The 21,925-nt window shown below is 45.1% G+C and overlaps 1 protein-coding gene across 1 annotated transcript in view; it reads right to left on the reverse strand.

The window, feature by feature from the left end:
• SEMA5A (semaphorin 5A) overlaps nucleotides 1-21,925 on the reverse strand; it is a 310,846-nt gene that overhangs the window by 124,804 nt on the left and 164,117 nt on the right. The window contains exons 7-9 of the mRNA XM_039255468.1: nucleotides 20,106-20,391; nucleotides 17,000-17,135; nucleotides 10,014-10,215 (exon numbers count right to left, since the gene is read on the reverse strand). Of these exons, the coding sequence (XP_039111399.1) occupies nucleotides 10,014-10,215; nucleotides 17,000-17,135; nucleotides 20,106-20,391 (624 nt within the window). The remainder of the gene's footprint in view (nucleotides 1-10,013; nucleotides 10,216-16,999; nucleotides 17,136-20,105; nucleotides 20,392-21,925) is intronic.

Below are 21,925 nucleotides of genomic sequence, written 5' to 3' on the forward strand. Positions count from 1 at the left end.
TGTGCTGAATGTTTGCTCAGAGCCTGGAGCCTGTTTCAGATTCTGTGTCTCCTTCTCTCTCTGTCCCTCCCCCACTCATGCTCTATCCTACTCTGTCTCTCAAAAATAAACAAAATATAAAAAAATAAAAATAAAAAGAGTTAGACTAAAAACAGATGACAAGAATCGCTCTCCTGGACATTGTTTTTATCTCAAAGGTCTTTACAATTTTCAAACTGAGGGGGCACCTGGGTGGCTTAGTTGATTAAGCATCGAACTTCGGCTCAGGTCATGATTTCATACTTTGTGGATTTGAGCCCCGCATCAGGCTCTGTGCTGACAGCTCAGAGCCTGGAGCCTGCTTCGGATTCTGTGTATGTGTCCTTCTCTGCCCCTCCCCTGCTTATGGTCTGTCTCTCTTTCTCTCTCTCTCTCTCTCAAAAACAAACATTAAAAATATTTATTTTTAATTTCAAACTGAGTTAAGCTTCTGTAGTCTTTAGGAACACACAAAGTGGTGGGTCAGAAAGTTGACTGATTTGCATTGAACATTCTTAAAGAGTGACATAAAGCCAAAAGCAGAGTTTTTTTTCTTTCACGTTTGGGGTTACAGTAATGACAGTGGGGCTGGGTGATAAGAAGGATGGCTAGATGGACAGACGGACAGAAGGCTTCCCACCTTCCACCTACCAGCACATTTGGCAATTATTTAGCATTTTCTAAGGTCATCCAAGGCAAAAAAAAAAAAAAAGAGAGAGAGAAGGAACTTGTACTTCACATTGATTTTTCTCTGGTCTACCTGTGTAACTGCCTATGTAATTATCATTTCAGGCTTTCTTGATTTAGGGGTTGGTTACATTCGGTGGTCTCCATTCTTCATACAAGGTTCCATTAGGAAAAGTCACGTCCTCAGCCTCCCTGAGCAAATACTGATTTACTCAATGGGTAAGTCAGATAGAATCAAGTCGGGGCAGCACTGGTCCCTAAGGACATTAGCTTGGAACACCACCCCATCTTAACGCCATGCAAATTGTATGGTTCCTTGATAAGACCCCCTCAACATCTTTTTGCATGGGCAATTCTATTTAAAGACGATGAAATACCTTATTTAAGAAACATCCGTGTGCCCATCTCTATGTTTCAAAAGGGAAGAGGAATGAACATTCTATAAGCCAACCAATAACTGGACAGATTTTTAATCTCACTGTGAAGCTATGCTATTTTTTGGAAGACAAAAATTAAAAGCAAATTTTCTGCTGGCATCTCTGCAAATGACAAGTACTATTTCCTTCCATCCACGGCAGGTATGTTTGCAGACCTGCACACTGTCAATAACGGCACCACAGTATCGGGCTGTTTACCCAAATCACAGTTTGCTGCAGGCTTCCTGGTAGAGGGAGTGCGCAGTGTTAATTCACCCTGGTGATTTGGGGAGAGCCCACTTTTTCTAATGGCTTCTGGCGGGAATACTAATAGGTACCCGTGCTCTCTCTACCTTGGTGCTCTCTCACGCCCAGGTCTGTCAAATCCCTTTCACACCAAGGGATTTTTCTACCCACATTTCCTCTTCAGAAGGCTAATTTGCAAAGGAATGATGGGGTGTTTTTTTCTTCCAGCCACTCTGCTGTGCAACCACTTCAGGATGAAAGCCTATATATAATGTCATTGTTAATGACATTTTATCATGCAGTGGAGACTGTACTTAGTCCTCCCTGGTCCTTCTAAGGGCCTGCTTTCTGCTTTTAGAATTTGATGGCCTAGAGGCCAAGGCTTAAATCCACTCAGGAGGGACTGGTCATCACTGCCGGGCAAACATTATTTCTACTAGTTAGCAGACTAGTGCTTGAAAAAGGGAGATGTTCAAAATGAAGGCACAGACAAGCCTCCACGTAATCTGACAGTCTGATCAGATGGGGCTCCGCTTTGGTCCACATGACCTGCCGCCTCTGCAAAGCCCCCGTCACAATGGCCATTATGTTAGATGAAAGCATCACAGAAAGATTTACTCTGAACACCATCCCCTTCAAGGGACAAAGGACGAGGGCACTCTGGCCATCTGAGGGGAACCTGGGTTTTCCTAGTGCACAGATTCAAGTAGTTAACATAACAGCATCAAACCATTCCAAGATTTTATAGTACTAAGAACGATTTATTTTTTCTGATTGAACAGCGGAGACAATGACTGTGTTAAGCCCGTCGACAGCAACTTCACATATTGCACGAATGCCCACCTACAACGTGGAGGTGCGCTGCTCCTTGCATTCTTTTTTTTTTTTTTAATATTTTTATTTATTTCTAGGAGAGAGAGAGAGAGACAGCGTGAGCAGGGGAGGGTCAGAGAGAGAGGGAGATACGGACTCTGAAATAGGCTCCAGGCTCTAAGCTGGCAGTCAGCACAGAGCCCGATGCGGGGCTCGAACCCACGAACCGCGAGATCATGACCTAAGCGAAAGTCGGACGCTTAACCGACTAAGCCACCCAGGCGCCCCACTCCTTGCATTCTTGAAGGAAATACAAAACCTCATCCCGATGCTGTGTCCAGAGGTCCATGCCAACCCCATGCAGTGGGCAATTCCTTCTTGAGGGTCTCCTGGATACTCCCCAGGGGTCTGAACAACTGAGTCAGAGAGGCGGCGCCCCCCAGGGGAGAGACGCAGCCACCTCACTGCCTATAGGGTGACAGGAGGATTCTCCTGAAAGGTTGTGTTTGTCCCTTTGGTCAGGAAAACAACACACATCTTGGTCACAGTAATAAGAATGGAAGGAGGAGAGAGAGAGGGGATGGCGCATTGTTGAGGTCATCACTTTGCAAAGTTTCCAGGGAGAAAGGGTCCCTCTGTCCCTCTGCAGAAGTGAGACGTGGGGCACTGGACGGACATCGCAGAACCTCTTTGCAGGTATGATGTCCTTTCCCACAGAAACGACGGCACGCTACCGAGCTCTCTGTCTAAAGAGGACAGCAGGTCCGGGAACAGGAGACTCTGTACTTCAGCTCTAGTAACTACCATGAAACCTTAACGAGATACATCACATCTGAACATCAGCCAGGATTTATATGAAAAGGTGGGGTGAAGACAAATGGTGTGTAATTCTTCGAACCACAGATCGTAGCACTTGGCTACCCGAGGCAACTTTCAATCACTGCTGATCATGGGCAACAAGCCAGAGGAAGATTAGAAGACTCAGCAGGGACTCTAACACGACAGGTGTGGGGAGAGAAGGAGGAGAAGAGGAGAGCAGGACAATGGGCTGCTCCATAGACGTCAGGACGGACGGCACCACATTTAGAGGAAGCAAAATTTATCAGCTTGTTTCTTCCCATGCCCTGCATCTCATTGGTTGAAGCTCACCTCACAGGGAGTTGAGCTCCCTGCCTTTCTGGGTGCATCTCTCCATCCTTTTTGCACCTGCTTAGAAGCTGGATCCCATGCGAGTGGTGCAGTGTCTCATCCAAGTTCAGAGGTGGCTGGGGGTGCTTGGCCACCAGCCAGAAGGCATCAGTTGGAAGAATCCCACAGTCCTGCAAGGAATCTATCAGCCATGGTGGCGGCTGAGACAGAGCAAATGGCTGAGGGTTCAGGATAAAGCAAGCCAACAGAAGGGATGTCCAATGCGTAGGGTTTCCCTAAGTTTTCCCGACATGCTGGGCTCCACCAACTCTCAGAGCGCTGGTTAACCGTCTCTATCTTCATTTGTCTCTATCTGAAATTAAAAAGGATTCTCCCCTCACTACCTGTCCTTCTTCCTTGACTTCTTTCCATGATTTTTTTCTTTGGCTAGAAATCCAGGTTTTCTGCTTTCAAGGTAGGAATCACACACGTTGGGTCCCCTGAAGTCTCCGTGTGCCTTTACTTCTGAAGGAAAGATTATCCTAGAATAAAACCCTTGAGTCACATTGAATTTTCCTCCAGTTACTGTGCAGATTGCTGTGCCTGCAACCTGGTCTTAAGATTTCCATTGCTTTCTTTTGTTTTCCATTCTTTCTCAAAGCTTCTCTAACATTTATTCGGCTGAATCTAAGCAGGAACGAGTCTGGTTTTGTGCTTGTAGAATAGACCCCTGGCATTCTGCTGCCTGAGGTTTTTCTCATTTGGGGAAGTGCCTAACTATCCTCTATTTCTGGTTGAGGATAATATCCATGATTCACATTTTCTTTGTCTCAGAATAGTTTTGACCGTGGTTCAGATTCACACAGCTGGAGCGCATTCTGGGACCACCTAGCAATTTTTTTTCCGTCTTTTCCATTTGTAGTTATTTTTGCTCCTCAATGCCTCAATAATCCTTTCTTTATCTTTGGGTTTTAAAAATTCACCTGGCTATACCCAGTGCTCGTCTATTCTGAATCAGGAACAGTGAGCATATCTGGTAGTCTCAAGTTGGATAACAGAGTTTATATCTGTATCACACACAATTAGAAGCCAGTCACAATGATGTCAGCGCCTAATCTCAGAGAGAGATGAGGTGCATCTGTTGTAGAGAGATTCTAGGTCAAGAAAATTATTATTTCGGGGGAGTCTGGGTGGCTCAGTTGGTTAAGTGTCCAACTTCAGCTCAGGTCAAGATTTCATGGTTCATGGGTTTGAGCCCTGCGTCCGGGTCTGTGCTAACAGCTAGCTCAGAGCCTGAAGCCTGCTTCAGATTCTATATCTCCCTCTCTCTCTGATCCTCTCCTGCTCACACTGTCCCTCTCTCTCAGAAATAAATTAAAAATTAAAAAAATTTTTTTTTTAGAAAAAGAAAGAAAATTATTATTTCTCCCAGAACAGCTCAAATATGGTCTAGAAAAGGACAGCATTCAGTTCACCTGGAAGCCCGTTAGAAATCCTAGCTTTCTATGGGGCGCCTAGGTGGCTTAGTCGGCTAAGCGTCCGACTTTCACTTAGGTCATGATCTCGCGGTTCGTGGGTTCGAGCACCACGTCAGGCTCTGTGCTGACTGCCAGCTCAGAGCCTGGAGCCTGTTTCAGAGTCTGTGACTCCCTCTCTCTCTGAACCTCCCCTGCTCACGCTGTCTTTCTCTCTCTCCTAGAAATAAATAAAACATTAAAAAAAAAAAAAAGAAATCCTAGCTTTCTGCATAACGTATAAACATCTGGAATCACTATGTTGTATACCTGAAACTAGTGTAACATGGTGTGTTAACTGTACTTGAATTAAATATAATAAAAATAAAATTTTAAAAATAAAACAAAAATTGTCATTTGTTATGAGTTCTCTTATCATTCCAAATAATCCCAGCTCTCTATACGAAGTCAGAATCCAGGTCTTACCCACTCTCAAGTTGAACACACATTGATTTAAAATAGTATTTCTAGGGGCACCTGGGGGGCTCAGTCGCTTAAGCGTCTGGCTCTTGATTTCAGCTCAGGTCATGATCTCAAGGTTCATGGGTTTGAGAATCCACATGGGGATTCTCTCTCTATCCCTATCTCTGTCCCTCCACCCCCAAAACAAACAAACAAACAAACAAAAAGCTCACTAGGAATAATAAGGGTTTTGAATTAAGGGAATAAGTAGTTTTGTAAAAAAATAAAATGGATGGTTTGCAGAGGTGGCAGAGGGTTCAAAACTCTATGCTGCCTGAACAAGAACGAGAGAGAATACAGGAGGAGACGCAGATCTGGGCAATAAAGATACACATTCATCCACAGACACGCTGGAACTGAGGCAAAGGAAAAATACAAGGAATATACGGCGTCCTGGAAGGCCGGTAGAAACCCTGAAACGGAATGAACGGTACTGCCAGGGAGGAGGCATAGACCAGAAGCTTCGTGACTCTGGGCAGAGCCTGAGTCACAGTCGCATGTGAAGGGCAAGCAGGGAAGATGGAATCCAGCAAAGGAATGTCACAGGCAGAAGTGCCAGAAGAGATGGTGTTCCATGAATCAAGTAAGGAGGAGAGTCACGCAACACATGAGTGGTCAACAGGACTCTAATTTTATCTTTGCAGAGAGGAGGCGAGTAACCGTGTGGATGTGAGACACAGTCGCTTACAAAGTCCAGGAGTACGCTTTCTAAAAGGAGTTACCGCGTGCCATTTTGCCTCTTGCCTTAAGAAGACCTTCAAAGAGATAACTTATAAAACAACAGCACAGTCATAGCCCAGATAATGAGCCTACCCCGGGCTGGCATTCCAACGAGAGAGAGACGGGAGTTGTACTAACAGACCAGGGCCGCCCTATTGCTAAGGTCTATTTCACTTCGATTTTTAGATCATGCTGACAAATAAAATAAACCAACTTTCAGGTGGCCATTGGCAGGCTGTCTTCAATTCCTGTTAATTCAAGTAAAATCAAGGAGGGGCTGGGGGAGAAAACACACTTAACCACCAGATCTGGATTCCCAAACCCAAGCTGTCTAATTGATTTTATTAGTAAGTTAGGAAGCGCTCTGTTTCATGTTCGCTAGTTGTGAGTGCTACCATCACGCTCTACCAGTTGAGCATTTATGAAGTCCTGGGTAAAGGTCCAGAAAGTGCTGTAAAGGCCTGGAAGGGTCCCAGTCACGTGTGCTCAGTATTAGCTTTAATATCAAAGAGGAGGAATGTTCCCGGTTTGCCTTGATGGAACTCTACTGGGAAGATATAAATAAGAGCCCATATCAACATCAGCTTTTAGAATTTTCAGTCAAAATCTCTACCTTTGTTGTCCCTACCTGCCAGAAACTGCTCGGCTCTTAGCAGGTTTAGTAAAAACAGACTGGCATTTTGGAATATTCTAATATTCCATGTTTCCATTTAAATTCCTTGGAAACAAAGAAAAAAACCCTATACGTTGGATCACTGAAAATAATATCATTTAAAACTAAATTTTATTCTAAATTAAAACCTACAAAAGAAGGTATTTCTTTCCAAATGTATCAGTCAGTGCTATAAGAGGCAGACAAAAAGATCCAGAGCTTGGTTGAGACACGAAATTTGTAATTTATAGAAGTCCTACGGTTAGAGTTATCAAGCTCATCTAAACAAATGTAAATACCATCTTTGCACTGAGCCACCACTGGAAATCTGTCCCAGACCTCTGTACATAGTTTGAGGACTGCTCACTTTAGGACCCCGTGTAGCCATGGTTATTTCTCTGCTGGAAGGGACCTTTACCCGACTAGTGAGACATGGTCGCTGTAGGAGAGTTCGCTGGTACGGCGTCTTCCCCCCTAATCCCAGCCCGTGGTGCCAGTTAGCAACATCTTGATGCATACCAAGATTTGATTTGTAAATTGTAGACTGAAATCTGAATCAGTTCTGTAGAACAAAAAAGCAAACCTCTGTAAGACCTATTCGCTGAACGGCATGTGGTGCATCGTTATGAGAATCAGATTTGCAAACCTGGAGCCGACACAACCTGAGGCAGCCAGCGACTGCGGTCAGAGCGAATCCCCTAGTTATCATGCGGGAGGCAGTGGAAGGGGGTTCAGGGGAGAGCAGCAGCCCAGTCATGAGGTCATTCAAAACAGACAGGGGCAAGCAAGTTTCTAGAAGGATGTACTCTTTAAACGCCATGGATGTTGACCATAATTTCATCTCAAGTCTATAATTTACCCAAATTGGTCTGTTTTGATGGGACTTAAGATTCTGCACAAGCTTCTTGTTTGCAGTAAAGATCTTCAAGGGGCACCTGGGCGGCTCAGTCAGTTAAGTGTTCAACTCTTGATTTCAGCTCAGGTGGTGATCTCAGGGTTGTGTGAGCCCACACCCCACATTGGGCTCCGTGTGCTGATTGGGCTGAAACTGCCTTGGATTTTCTCTCTCTCTCTCTCTCTCTCTCTCTCTCCCCCTCCTCGATTCACACTTTCTTGTCTCTCTCTCAAAATAAGTAAACTTAAAAAATTTTTTAAAAGATTTTCAAATATTTTATTCCTATGGGCAAGTTTTAAAAAGTGGTAGAAAAGTTGCTCATTGCTAATGACTGAACATGTGCCTTCTCCCCAAATTCATGCTGTAATCTTGATCTTCAAGGTGACGATATTTGGAGGTGGGGCTTTGGAGAGGTCATTAGGCCATGAGGGTGGAGCCCTCATAAATGGGATTAGCACTTTTTTCAAGAGACATGAGAGATGATCTATTTCCAGCATGTGAGGACACAGCAAGGAGACGGTCATCTACGAAGACTGAATGAGGAAGAGGGCTCTCACCAGGAAACAAATTGGTGAGCACCTTGATCTTGAACTTCCAGCCTCCAGAAGAGTGAGAAGTAGATTCGTGGTTTAAGCCCCCCACTTTTCCCCCATCTACAGTATTTTGTTATAGCAGCCTGAACTAAGACACCAGACAAAATTAACAGACAAGGAGAATGCCCTTAGAAATTCACTACAAGTCATCATAGACACAGGGAAGCAAATCCACCTTCTTATGGCCTGGGTTGTGGGAAGGTCAGAGTCCTCAGGCTGAGGCCCCAGGCTGCTCTGGACTGACCAGCCTCATCTCCCTTCACCATCTCCACCCCCGGGTACTGCTAAGGGACTCACAGCTTCCTAGAATTCCAAGATGACTCTATTCTCCATGGCACCAACCAGAACACTTAGGAAAGAAAACTAGAGAAACTTTTGGAAAGGTCCAGTTCACTCATTCCTCAACCTACCACACATCAGACTCTCTGGTGGGGTATTAGGATAAAAATGGCAAAAACCAAGATCTGATTTATTCTTATGCTCTAATGAGCAAGACACACAGTGCAATGATAATTCTCTGTCTTCTCTTAAAACACATCACAGGCTTGAGCGCCCAGTCCCTCGGGCTACCACATCAACCCTCGTCCAAGCCTTATTCGGCATGGATGTTCCACCTAACTTCTTCTGAACTCTTCCCTCAGACTCATCAAGGATGGCCACCTAACTCCCTTCCCGCTCCTGACCACAGAGGCACTCACGGCCTCCTTTGTCAATCCCACAGTCACATCCCTGTCCTTACCTGAGAACACAGGGGCTCCCCCCGGCTGACCCCTCTTGTACCTTTGCTACTTCCCTCCTCCTGCAAGTCCAGGTCTTTCTCCTTAGTCAGCTCTCAGCTTAAACGTCATCTTCTGGGAGAGCCCCTTGTTACTCACTAGCCCACAGCTCTATTCATGTCCACTCCATAAGCCTGTCACCCTGTCATTCCCCTCAGTGGCTGGATGATGATATGTTGTCCCCAAGAGAGCAAGAAATTTCCATCTGTTCATCATCTGACTCATTAGGGCTCATATGAATGAAAAAATAGTAAAAATTCAATGTTGGTGACTTTTTGAATAAAATCAACCCATAGATGGGTATGAGATATTATAAACAACAAAAGCAATGGAAAGTGTGTTCTGTGAGAAAGCGGTCATTAGACAGGGCACTGGAGGGTGTAAGGATGGAGATGGGCTCCATGGTGAGGGGACTCTGCACAGGACAACCTGAAGGCAAGGAAAAGCTGAACAGGTGTGCAATCTGAGACATGGTCACTGAGGCTGGTCTCAAGCAGCCTCCTCTGTGCCAGAAACCAAGGCGGGACCTGCCTCTAGTACGCTAGTTACCTTGGAAGCTAGACATGGCTAGCTGTCATCGATAATTTGATAAATAGTGTTGCCAGCTTTTCTTCAAAGTATTTTGTTGTTTATGCCTCCAAACATATTCTTCAAAAGTCTTCTATCTACATCCTACACCAGGAATATCTTGCAAGCACTGTTTGAATCAATTGAAAATCATTATGGCAATCCCAGGATAATACTGCGCCCAACTATGCCCTCCAATTCCATTGTCTCCAACTATGCAAATGCAAATGCTCTTTCCGAGAAAAGGCTTATTTTAGGAGTAGTTAAGAAATGATAGTTATGAAATCAGGCATTGTCTTCCCAACTAAAATTATGACCAATGATTAGTGTAAAAAGGGAGTGAAATTAAGTTTCCTATGAGAAACACAGAGGATGACAAAGATGAGGTTGCTTCATGGGTTTTTCTGGGAGAGGAAAGATGACCGACTCGCAGCTTCACATAGAAATCACATATTTAGGGTTTAAAACATGAAAGCAGAAGATGGTAGGTAAGAAACTGCTCAGAGGAGGTGCCGAATCCTACCTGTGGCCAGATAGATGATGTGGACAAGCATGTCCCTGCCCTGCACCACGTCGACGGCCACGTGGGAAAAGCGGCTGTTGTCTTCCATGAAAGAGGGCACCGAGGTCACGGGCTGGACCACCTCGTGCATCAGGATGAACTTCTGAGCATCCTGCAGGTTCCTTTCCGTCAGGTTCATGTACAGGCCCTGGTCCACTGTGCCACACTGGAAGGGAAAACAGGCCATTACGGGACTGGCCATGTGGACACGCATAGTGATCTTGGCCACGCCGGCAGGAGGGGGACTTGGAAGGTTAAGAACTTCTGTGTGCAAACATGTGCGCTTCCCTGCTCTCCCCAAGGTCCCAGTCCCCAGTATCCTTCCCCTTCTAGATTTGAACTCATCACATCCAAAAAGTCTTTCAACTCCATTACAGAAAGATACGACCAGATGTTAAAAATCAATCCAGTAGAAACCTGTGCTGATTTCAATTTGAAAACACATATGAAAGACAACTCCTCATCACCTGTTGAAGTTCCACAGAAGCCGTCTGGCCAAGTGCACACTATTACATCTGTCCGATAAGTCAGGTTGAAAAATTGAAACTGCAGCACTCAAGAACATCATAGTGATCTATTATTACCCCTACTGGAATGGTGGGTCTATAAGCAAGATATGGATTCCATAGAGATGGAATTAGGCCATTTTAATCTGTAAATTATATAATATTATTCCAGTATATTTCATATGGGTACAAGGCACCGGTGGCTCCATTGCTTTGTGCTCATTCTCTAAGCCAGAGGAAGGGAGGAAGGGAGAGGGGGACAGAAGAGGGTAAAGGAAGAAAACAGGAAGAAGAAGAAGGGGAGGAAAGAGATGTTCAGGCAGAGCAGCCACCATGAAGATGGGTTTGGTATATGAAAGGAGGGGAAAAATCTGGCCTGGCAATTGCTGAGAAGGAAATCCAGAGCCGTGCGGTAGAGAGATGGGCAGGTACTGAGAAGGATGACTTTTGGCAAGGATAAGGTAGAAAGTGGGGTAGGAAAGAGAAAAGCTTTCATGGGGAAGAGCACACAACCAGAGAATCCCCACCGATCTTTCTCAGCTCTTTCATAAGCTTGAATCCTGGGGTCAACAAAGGAACTTCCCGTAAGCAACTTTGATGGAAATGAACTTCCCTGTCTATCCCATCCGAGACTGCTGTTTGTAACATGACATTTCTAATACTTGTTAAAGGGGCAAAAGTGTAAGATGGAAATGGCTTTTTAAAAATAGATGATATTTCTTGTAGCACTTGATAAAATGCCCTACGTGCTTTAAAATGATAGGCTGGTTGTAAAATTAGAGAGTATCAGAGAGAAATGGATTTCGAGTCTTGTCCAGTGCATAACACCACATTTCCTTGAGGGAAAGCCCATATACAAGGCGATGGGTCCACAGTGATGGGGTCACGGTCAGGTGAAGGGCTCCACTCTGCCACCCCGGGAGCCATGCAGTCTCGGGTAAGATGCTACTTCTCTGCCTCTGTCTCTGCCTATGAAGTCACTGCAAAAACACTCCACTCAATTCACAAGGGCAGTTGTGAGGCCAACTGAGATCATCAGTGGAAGGCATTTGTAAATTAATTGAAGGCGCTTGTAAATGCCAAGGAACAAAACAGTGTGCCTGGCACAGAGAAGCCATTCAACCAATGGTAAATTTGTCTTGTAGCAGGACGGCGATTCTATGGTCCACTGAGTTTCAGTGGCCAGAGGGAAACGCATGAATAAATAAAGGAAGGAATCAATGGGTGAATACATAGGCAGCTGCTAGTGGGGCAGGGGGCTGTGCTAGGAGATTCCACATAGCCATCATACTTAACAGTAGCACTTACAGAACAGGGACATTGCCTGTTAACAAATGTGTTACAAAGCAAAAGCGCTCTCCCAGCCTCGGTCTGAGGTCTGCCCAGGTGTGCTCTGGTTCCAAGAATGACTCTATGTTTGCCAGATTGCTTTTCCTGAAGTCAATGCCACTGCTGACACACAGGTGGCACTTAGCTATCTACTTGTTGGGTGAAGTTTTACACAGGTTTTGTGTCATATGTGCAGTGTTGATTTGTGTTTTAAATGCATCGCAGAAATCAGGAGTCATAACACAAAACTGAGGACCTCGTGCTGCCCCTGAGGAATCTGTAGAGGTCTGCGAGACCCAGAGGAGACCTCTGTGGACTAGAGCTTATCATTTCTTTACCCCGGACCCCATATATTAAGTCATCAACCTGAAGTGCCATTGTGATATTGTGACCTGTAAGAAATACATATTTGGTCTTTGTCATCTTTCCAACACAGAGCTCCCTAACGAGGCAACTCTGGGCCAGCTGGCTGGACACCCAATCACATAATTAGGTAGGGTGGGGAACTTTCAGCCCACCCCTGACCTCCAGGGAGGGGAGAGGGGATCGAGATGGAGTTTAATCACCATTATCCAACGATTGAATCAATCTTGCCTATGTAATGAAGCCTCTATAAAACCCCAAAAGGTACAGGGTTCAGATGGTTTCTAGTGGGTGAAGATGCGGAGGTTTAGGGCTCAGAGAGGGCATGGTGTGGAGTAGCTCTGCTCCTTGACCCAGACCTTGCCCAGGGCATCACTTGCAGCTGGAGGCTCCAGAGTTAGATCTTTTTAAATAAACCAGTAATCTAGTAAGTAAAATGGTTCTCTGAGTTCTGTGAGTCCCACTAGCAAAGTAATTGACACTGGGGTAAAGATCATTGGAACTTTCTATTGATAACCAATGGTTCAGAAGCACAGGTGAGGAATCAGACTTCAGATCAGTGCCTGAAATGGCGAGGGGGTGGGCAGGAAGCTTGTAGAACTGATCCTTGCACCTGTGAGATCTGATGCTCTCTTCTGGTAAAAAGTGTCAGAGTGAGTTGAATGGTAGGATGCCCAGATGGTGCTGGGAAATTACTGAACGGTACGGGAAAAACTCCTACACATAGGAATTGGGTAACACAATCGTTGGCCAAGAACTAATTTTGAACTATACTTTATAATGTCTTAGTTTATTTTTCTAGCCTATAATAAATATCCCACCCAAGGATGCTTTTTCATATTTTGAAAGCTATTTAGATTTACGGCTTATATATTGGATCGTAAGTAACCCACCTAGCTCTCTAATGCACTGCAAATTCTCGGGCTGTGCCTTGACACTGGGTTCCCACACATGTCTGCATGACACCTTGGGGACTCTGTGCAAGAGGGAAACAAGACAAATGTCCCTGTCCTCAAGTGGGTTACAAAACACAATGGTTGCCTTGCTAACACTTCTGAAAGTAATAAAGGTAGGTATTCTACTAATTTTGTAATGCTAGAATACTTGCATTTTTGTTTGCACCAGAGACAAAAGTCCCATCCTCTCTCCAGTTTGCTGGAGCTTCATGTGGGTCTGCGACCACCCAGCCTCGTGCTCAGGGCACCCGGTCTTATTGACCCTCCTCCTCCCATCTTGCTGCAAATGTGCACTGTGCATTGACCCCTTCATTTGACCCAACAATGGCCTCCTCATCTGTCTGACCACTTAAGGGTCTGCTTTCCATTTTGTCTCCATCATTTCTGATTGGTGGTTGTCAAAACTGCACAGAAAATTCCAGAGTCTGTCCACTGGATGGTGTTTCCTGTGACTGACCAATGCTTTTCCTTGTGAAGTTCAGGGCCAGGATGACTTGGACTGCAGGCTCTAATGTGGGTAAGGCTTTCATAGAGCTATTTAGAGTGGTTTCTAGATGGCAACTGATAAAAATGCTATTTTGTGCTGTTTGGTTATTGTCCTCAATTGAGAATTCTGTATTAAATCTTCCAAAGTGATGCACTGCCCTTCCTATCTCATTCTTCTTCCTGAATCTGAGTCATATTTTGGCCCCTCTAACTTGCTAGTTCTCATTATAAATGCTGCATAAAAGTCCAAATGTCGCTAGGCAAACAAGAATAGAAAAAATGGAACCACTTCTTACTGTTGGTTACTGCAAACATAAGGCCCTATATACATGACTAGTGCAGGGATCCTTCATTCAAAACATATTCCTACCCCGTTCTAGCTAAGTGCTCTCATGAGTGTCAGTAAGGACGCCTATGTGAGCATGGCCATCAAATAGGGTAAACCAGAAGAAAATTTTGGTACAATTGGTACAATTTTGTTCAGAAATTACACAAGGAATCGTCATCATCTAAAATTTTAGTTCCCTGTCAATATTAAATTCTACCCAAACAAGTTAAGCCCAGCTAAGCAAGCTTCTTGCCTGAAACGAATGCCACATTTGTGCCAGCTTCATGCATTACAGGGCATGAACCTACTCTCAGCTCATCAACGTGAGTAAGCCTTTGGGTGTGACACTGGCATTATAAAACCAGATGCCCGTAGCCTTAGGAAATGAGAGATTTTGCTGTGTGCTACAAATATATTCAGATAAAGGGGCTAAAAGTTATCTACTGCCCAGAGGTGGGAAGGCATCATGGGTTTATTAAGTCACTGTTCATTGTGAAGACTTTTGCAATAGAAACATCAAGGCATTAAAAGTGCACTATAAATATAGGGATAAAATAAGAAATAGATTATCTTCATTAATTGTGTTTAACACTCAGGACTTTACAAAGACTCTTCTTAAGGGGAATGATATAGTCCACCTTCAGGATTTGATGGAAGGCCTTCTTAAACAGTTATGCTGTACCCCATCATCTGAGGACAGGAGGAAATTCAGAGGCAGAGACTCAACAAAGGGGCAAAGAGTAAGTGTTTAGTTAATAATGACATAAACCGTCTATGCCATGAGGGGCCTTGGCTAATTCAGGTTTGTTCCCACTAAGCTGTTAGCTGGCTTGACCTGTAATATGAATCTCTTTGTACTGAACTGGTACTGAACTTTCACAGTAGCAGGGCTGGGGTAATCAATATAAATCTGATCACTCAGCTTCCTGACTTCTAAAGTGGGGTTAACGATGCCTACCTTACAGAGCTGGGGAGGAGATAGCAAGGCAGGTACATAAAGCTTTAACACAATGTGGGACATCTGGAAGGCACCCAATAAACAGTCCCTTAGAGTCGTCTTCTCCAAATACATTCTACAGTCAGCAGGCACATTAATCAATATTATCCAAGTTTACTCCTGAAGCATTCCTGTGCCTTTGTATCCCACTTTCCTCATCTTATTGGTGAGAATGAGAGATGAAAGATGCCGATGGAATGTCCCAGTAAAGCAGCAAATGGTAAAGAGGTTGTAAAAAAACACCCTCTGTACCCAATCCCATGCTCTTAAATTACCAAAAATTTAATTTAAAAAATTCTTTCAAAACAATTAGAATTGAACGGTCCCTACCAAAGTCCAAGGAGAGCATAAAATAATTGAACCCTTTCTATACTCCCAGTTTTCTCAAAAGCCAGAAGTTTTAGGTGCTGGGATGATAAACGAGCCAGAACTTGGAAGCCTGGGTACAGAACCCAGTTCTGACACTGATTAGTTGCGGTAACTAATGGTCTTTTGGCCAGAAGAGGTTGGGGCTTTGCATCTGAAGACTGGGGTTGAGATCCCAGCTCAGCTACCGATCAGCCAGTATCCTTGGACTGATTCTCAGCACTGAGGCTCAGCGCCCCTCTGTCTGTGGGAGAATTGTTACTGATCACAGCACCGTTGCCGGCATGCAACATGAGGAGAACAGAGACTTGAACGTGGTGGTACTAAAAATTACAAGCACGATGATGACGATGATGATTTTATGAGCTTCCTTGTCAGAAGGGAGGCCCTCAAGGGAAGTCTGCTGCTGTTGTCTGTATGTTTGTGTCTCCCCCAGATGCATATGTTGAACCCCCAACCCTCAAGGTGGCTGTCTGTGGAGACGGGGTCTGTAAGGAAGTAATTAAGGTTAAATGGGTTCACACAGGTGGGTTCTTTTTTTTTTTAATTCTTTTTTTTTTTGTAATGTTTTATTTATTTCTAGGAGAGAGAGAGAGAGAATGAGCAGGGGAGGGTCAGAGAGAGAGGGAGTCACAGACTGAAACAGGCTCCAGGCTCTGAGCTGGCAGTCAGCACAAAGCCCAACGTGGGGCTCAAACCCACGAACCACGAGATCATGACCTAAGCGAAAGTCGGACGCTTAACCGACTAAGCCACCCAGGCGCCCCCACACAGGTGGGTTCTTGATCCCATAGGATTAGGGTCTTTCCCTGGTCACTGAGGAAAGGCTATGTGAGGACAAAGTGAGAAGGTGGCCATTTTTAAGAGAAGAAGAGATTCACCAGAAACTGAACTGGATAGAACCTTGATCTTGGACTTCCAACCTCCAGAACTGTGACAAAATAAATGTCCGTCGTTCAAGCCGCCCAGTCGGTGGTATTTTGTTATGGCGGCCAGAGCGGACTACCACACCTGCTGATGGACCAGACATGAGGAAATCGCATTTCTTTGGGTCCCAGCTTCTTCTGAACGTTGGAAGATGAGAGTAAATGACATGCAGAGCCCCTTATAGCTCAAACATCCTGTAATTTCGTGATTCATAAGCTAATGGCCACCATCTGCTCGGCTCTCGCCCCAGCTGCACCATCACGCCCCACCCACCCCGACAGGAAATCTCCCCACGTTCACCAATTAGTGCCCTAATTCTGTTTGTGCATCTCCACTGCCCTGTGCCCTGGGCTCCATTCACTACGGCATCATTCATTAGGGATCAGAGCTTCTGGGGACACAGAGTCCGCCATCATTAGCACTAATTGAAGCTTGGGTTCCCAGCCTGCTGCTTTATTCTGGCCTCTTTCAGTTCAGCCTCGGGTGTCCCAGCTGACAAAAGGCCCCCTTTCAGCCCAGGCACCTCAGCTGACAAAAGGCCTTGCCATGTTCCATGAGTCAGGCTGAGTGTGGGCACGTCCAGGAGGGTCAGGGGAGGCCCCAGCTGCGCTGTGCGTGCACTGGACTTTACACCATTGACACAAGACTGCGTTTTCCAGAGGAAGGAGTGCCCGTTACCCCCCTGAAATTACCTGGAAGTTGGGGTTGGGGTTGGGATACGGTAGCCAGGTGGAGCGCGAGTTCTCCTGGTACTTGAAGGGCCCGTTGAAGGCCTGGGAGATGGCGCTCAGGTTGAAGACGCACACGGCCGAGGCAGCGATGCTGTTCCTGGGGGGAGGAAGGACAAGGAAGAGAGAGGAGGGGAGGAAGGTCAGAGAGCCCCGCGGGGACCCCACGCAGCGCAGGCACCTTCCCCAAAACCTCAGGATCACAGTCCTAAGTCCCCCCAGGGATGAAGTTGAATCAGTGACTGGTGTGCCTCTGTGGCTTCCTTTGGGGGAGAACAAACACTTGAGTGTAGAAGCAAGACAATTTAGCAGTGATGACACTTCTAATCCTGCCAGATGGGATTAATTCGCTCAGCCACAACAAGAGGACAGAGGGTTGTGAAGAGTTGTATGTTAGGCCTCTTAAATTTGGGAGGAGAAAGATGCTCCCCTTCAGAGGCTGGAGCCTCTCAATGGTCCGGGGGGCTCTCGACCTAATTGTTTATCGGGTTCCTTTAGATGGCGGTGGGGCAAACTTTGGTGAATTCTCTCTCTCTTTTTTCAATCTCCAGAGAGTTGTGCTTATTTGTAAGCCTTTCAAACATAATCAACTAAAAGCATTTCGCAAAAAGTCCCTGTCAGAGATCCTTCATTTATATATACATTTTTAATTTAAAAAGCATTTTAAATCCAAAGGTTCAGGGAGAAAAATTTGACATAGCACTGTCATAGGAAATCTTGAAACCTTAAATCAGAGTTCAGGCTCTGCAGAGACAGCTGTAAATGAGAGGTTCTCAGGAGTTCAGTGGACTTGTGCTAACTGTGGAAACAGCAAAATATGGCCTGGTTACATAAATCTGCTTTTTTGACCACAGCTCTGGTTTTTGTTATCTGTGAGCCCCCATTTTTAGACACCCGGGAACACAAAGGTAAGACCTTCAGAGACTCCACACGGTAGTAAGCACACCATTTCCTGCTGCCCAGCTCATAGCCAAGGGTGTGAGAAAACCACACAGTCCAATGGCAGAATGGGTGAAGAGAGTGATCTTCATCGCCACTCCCCAGCGCTAAGAGACCTTGACAAATATACAGAGGCAAACCAAAACTATGAGCATAAACACCAGAGAACTTGGCCACAGTGTGATGTACTCATCCACTGCAGGGACACGTTATATAGCTGGCTGTCTCCCATCATCATGTTCTTTCAGTTTGGAGCACATCTTGTCAAGAATGTGGTCATCTGTCCAGAAGGTAAGATGCAGGCTGAGACACAAGAGGGAAGAGAGGTGGGGCATATTGTGGGATTAGATGGATAAGAAAGTTCTTCCCAAGACCTGATGAGACTAAGTGTTATAGAGAGAAAGGAAAGATCTAGTGATTCTATCTCTAATATAGATAGATGATAGGTAGGTAGGTAGGTAGGTAGGTAGGTAGGTAGATAGATAGATAGATAGATAGATAGATAGATAGATAGAGATGCTATATACAATCTGACATCCAATATGCTGGGCACTTGGAACACTAAACAAATCATCCGGAACAGTCTAAACCTTATTTTTGCAAGGTCTAAATTGACCATTCACCATTGGAATGGTTCAGATTCTTCTATAACTTTTTAAATTGTTCGTCTTTGCCCAGAGCCAGGGGAATGAACAGCTAAGTAAGCCCAGCTCCCATTGTGTGTAAAATTGATGTCAAGTCAGCAACCGAACATTCATCTTGTGCAGCCGACGCGATTTCTTAAACCAGGTTTTGGAAAGCAAATCAACTTCAGAAACTATAAATTGATTTTTTAAAAGAAACATATCAAGGAGGGAAAATAAGCTCTGGGGTTGAAAACCAGATTTACAATGAAGGTGGTCATGGCAGGTGGGGGTGGATGGGGAGCCATCCATTTCGGCCTTCTTCTAACTTCATGTCAGAAAGAGGGCTCTTCACGGAGTCAATGTGATTGTCAAGTGACTGGTAACACTAAAGATCATCAAGGGAAAGGACAGAGGGGAAATGTAACAGGGAAGGAAGGAACAGATGAAGTGATTCTCCAGCAATTCCTGGGTAGGCTTCTTCCATTCTCCCAGGACCGTGATGTTGCTCCGGGGTGCGGGGCTGCTCCAGATGCTGAAGCCAGACAATCCTGGACTGACCTGGATGGATGGCCATCCCATGTGCTTTCTCAGCACTTTCAACCTGCCCTGATTCCAACTCTCTCCACTCTGTTAGGTTGGCAGATTAGAGATTCAAAGATGGTCCAAGGCAGAGCCCACACCGCAGACCACCGTTACCCCTGACAAAAGGCAGCCCAGAGTCTGAGTATGAAAAGGTGATCTGTCATCCCTGGGGGCGGGTTGTGATCCTTCGAATCTTTCACCACACACCAGCAAAGAACGAGAAATAGGTGTGAGTCATGCTACACTCCACCTGAGTAAGAGTGAACGAAAGACCAGGAAACTTCCCATGCTCTTCCTTATCCAAAATTTCTGAGTTTTGGAGCTAGGAGTGTTTCTTCCCCACAACAAAAAACAAAAGATGTTATAGTTTTTTTCAAGCATATTTTTAAAGTACAACCATCATTTTAACAAAGCCTGACCAGGTTAGCCATCTCCTGGGACAACGGTTGAAAATACAGCTACGGCAAAGTGAGAATGTGCCTTTCACTTATGAGCAGAGGCGCGGGCATGAATTATACTACCTCAAAGATCAGACTTGGACAACACTGCCTTCAGTATGCACAAATGCATAACTTGCATATAGAAAAAAGATGCGTCTAATAGGTACCACCATTTCAGAGAGTGCCCAGAACACACTGGCGAATCAGGAAGGAGAAAATTATAATCGAATAACTTGATGCTACAATTACCTAAGGATAGACTGAAACTTTTTTGCTTCACTTTATTTCCCTACTACCAGCCTCAGAAATCACATTATCTTTGCGTAATATGTAATTCATACTCAAACATTCACTTGGCCGTTAGCCCAGTAACATAAGAAAGATTTCCTTTAAAGCCACTTTCCAACCTCAAAGGTCAAAGAACAGTAGACTCATGCGCAATGGACGGAGGGGCAGGGAAAGAGTTTTCTTCCAGTTACTTACACGTTAGTGGTAAAGATGCCATAGATCAGATCCAGCTCGGGCAGGAAGAAAGTGCTCTGCAGCTCATTGTAGTAAAAGGGAACCTCCCCGGGCCGGGAGCAGTTCAGGCGGGCCTTCATGAACGTGGTCCAGGTGTCCTCGAGCAGGAATCGTCCCCCGATGTCATTCTTGCAGACCCGGGCAGCTCTGGAGAACACGGTTTTCCCACAGTCGTGCTCCACGGCATTTTCTCGGAAAAAGAAGTAGGTGAAATTTCCAATGTCGTAAGATGACACGAAGTTCGGTTCTGGAGACAAGAAGGAAGAAGAAATGTGTGAGCATCCATATGGGATCTCTTCACATCTTACCTCTTTGGTAGTTCTCCCAAGGAGATATGGTTTTGTGCAGACACTGCCTGCCTCCTAAGGGACAAATGGAAGTCCTAGGAGTAGCTCGGTGACCTGAGTTAAAGGACAGAACTCTGCACACAAGTTCTCAGTGACAAGGAATCGCCCGTGTGATTCCACACGTAAGCATCCTGGATTAACACAGCACCCAAGTCACAGGACATTCATGCCATCAAAGATGGGTAGTGACATTTGCAGCAGACTTTTATTTTATTTTATTTTTTTTTAATATTTTTATTTATTTCTAGGAGAGAGAGAGAGAGACAGCGTGAGCAGGGGAGGGTCAGAGAGAGGGGGAGTCACAGACTCTGAAACAGCCTCCAGGCTCTGAGCTGGCAGTCAGCACAGAGCCCGATGCGGGGCTCGAACCCACGAACCGTGAGATCATGACCTAAGCAAAAGTCAGACGCTTAACCGACTAAGCCACCTAGGTGCCCCGTTGCAGCAGACTTTTAAAGCAACATATACTAGTTCATTTGTATATCTGTACATGCCCTTCAGAAAGAGTGGGAGAGGGGTGCCTGGGTGGCTCAGCATATTGAGCATTTGACTTTGGCTCAGGTTATGATCTCATGGTTCTTGGGTTCGAGCCCCGCATCGGGCTCTGTGCTGACTGCTCATAGCCTGGAGCCTGCTTTGGATTCTGTGTCTCTTTCGGTCTCTCTGTCCCTCTCCTGCTTGTGCTCTCTCTCACTTTCTCTCAAAAATAAATAAATGAATATTTTTAAAAAATTAAAGAGTGGGAGAAAATGAGATAAAAATATGCAATGTGACTCAGAATATAAGAACCTGGTACCATGTTTGTGTACAAGACAACAAAAGTCTTTGATCTTACTTGTATACATGAGTCTGACTGACATAATTTATGTGCTTTTCTAGCGAGGACTTTAAGATGGCTTTCATTTGTGAAAACTGAAATAAAAACTGAAACTATGAGCTTAGTGTCCTGAATTAGCTTTTGCAATCCCAGTTACTATGGTGACCATGTAACTGTGAGGATCGACTCTTATTTTCTTATTTCTGGGTTGCTGGGGAATCCATGCAGAAGAGGGGAGTGTGAAGAGATGGGGTCATTGCCTTCCAGCTTCCTGGTCTCATATTAGCTTAAAAATAGGGATTCAGAAAGGACAAAATTATAGCAAAACCTTTAGTCAATCACCAAGCTCGTTAAGAGTTTAAGAATTCTATAGTTTGTCAACTGACTTTCATATATACCATTCATAGTGTTATCTTCTTAGCTTCTTTTTTTTTTTATTTCTGAGAGAGAGAGAGAGAGAGAGCATGAGCAGGGGAGGGTCAGAAAGAGTGGGAGACACAGAATCTGAAGCAGGCTCCAGGTTCTGAGCTAGCTGTCAGCACAGAGCCTGACGCGGGGCTCGAACCCATGAACTGTGAGATCATGACCTGAACCAAAGTCGGGCGCTCAACCGACTG

The sequence above is a fragment of the Hyaena hyaena genome, unplaced genomic scaffold, assembly GCF_003009895.1.
Source record: "Hyaena hyaena isolate Hyena2069 unplaced genomic scaffold, ASM300989v1 scaffold_526, whole genome shotgun sequence".
Taxonomy (NCBI): Eukaryota; Metazoa; Chordata; class Mammalia; order Carnivora; family Hyaenidae; genus Hyaena; species Hyaena hyaena.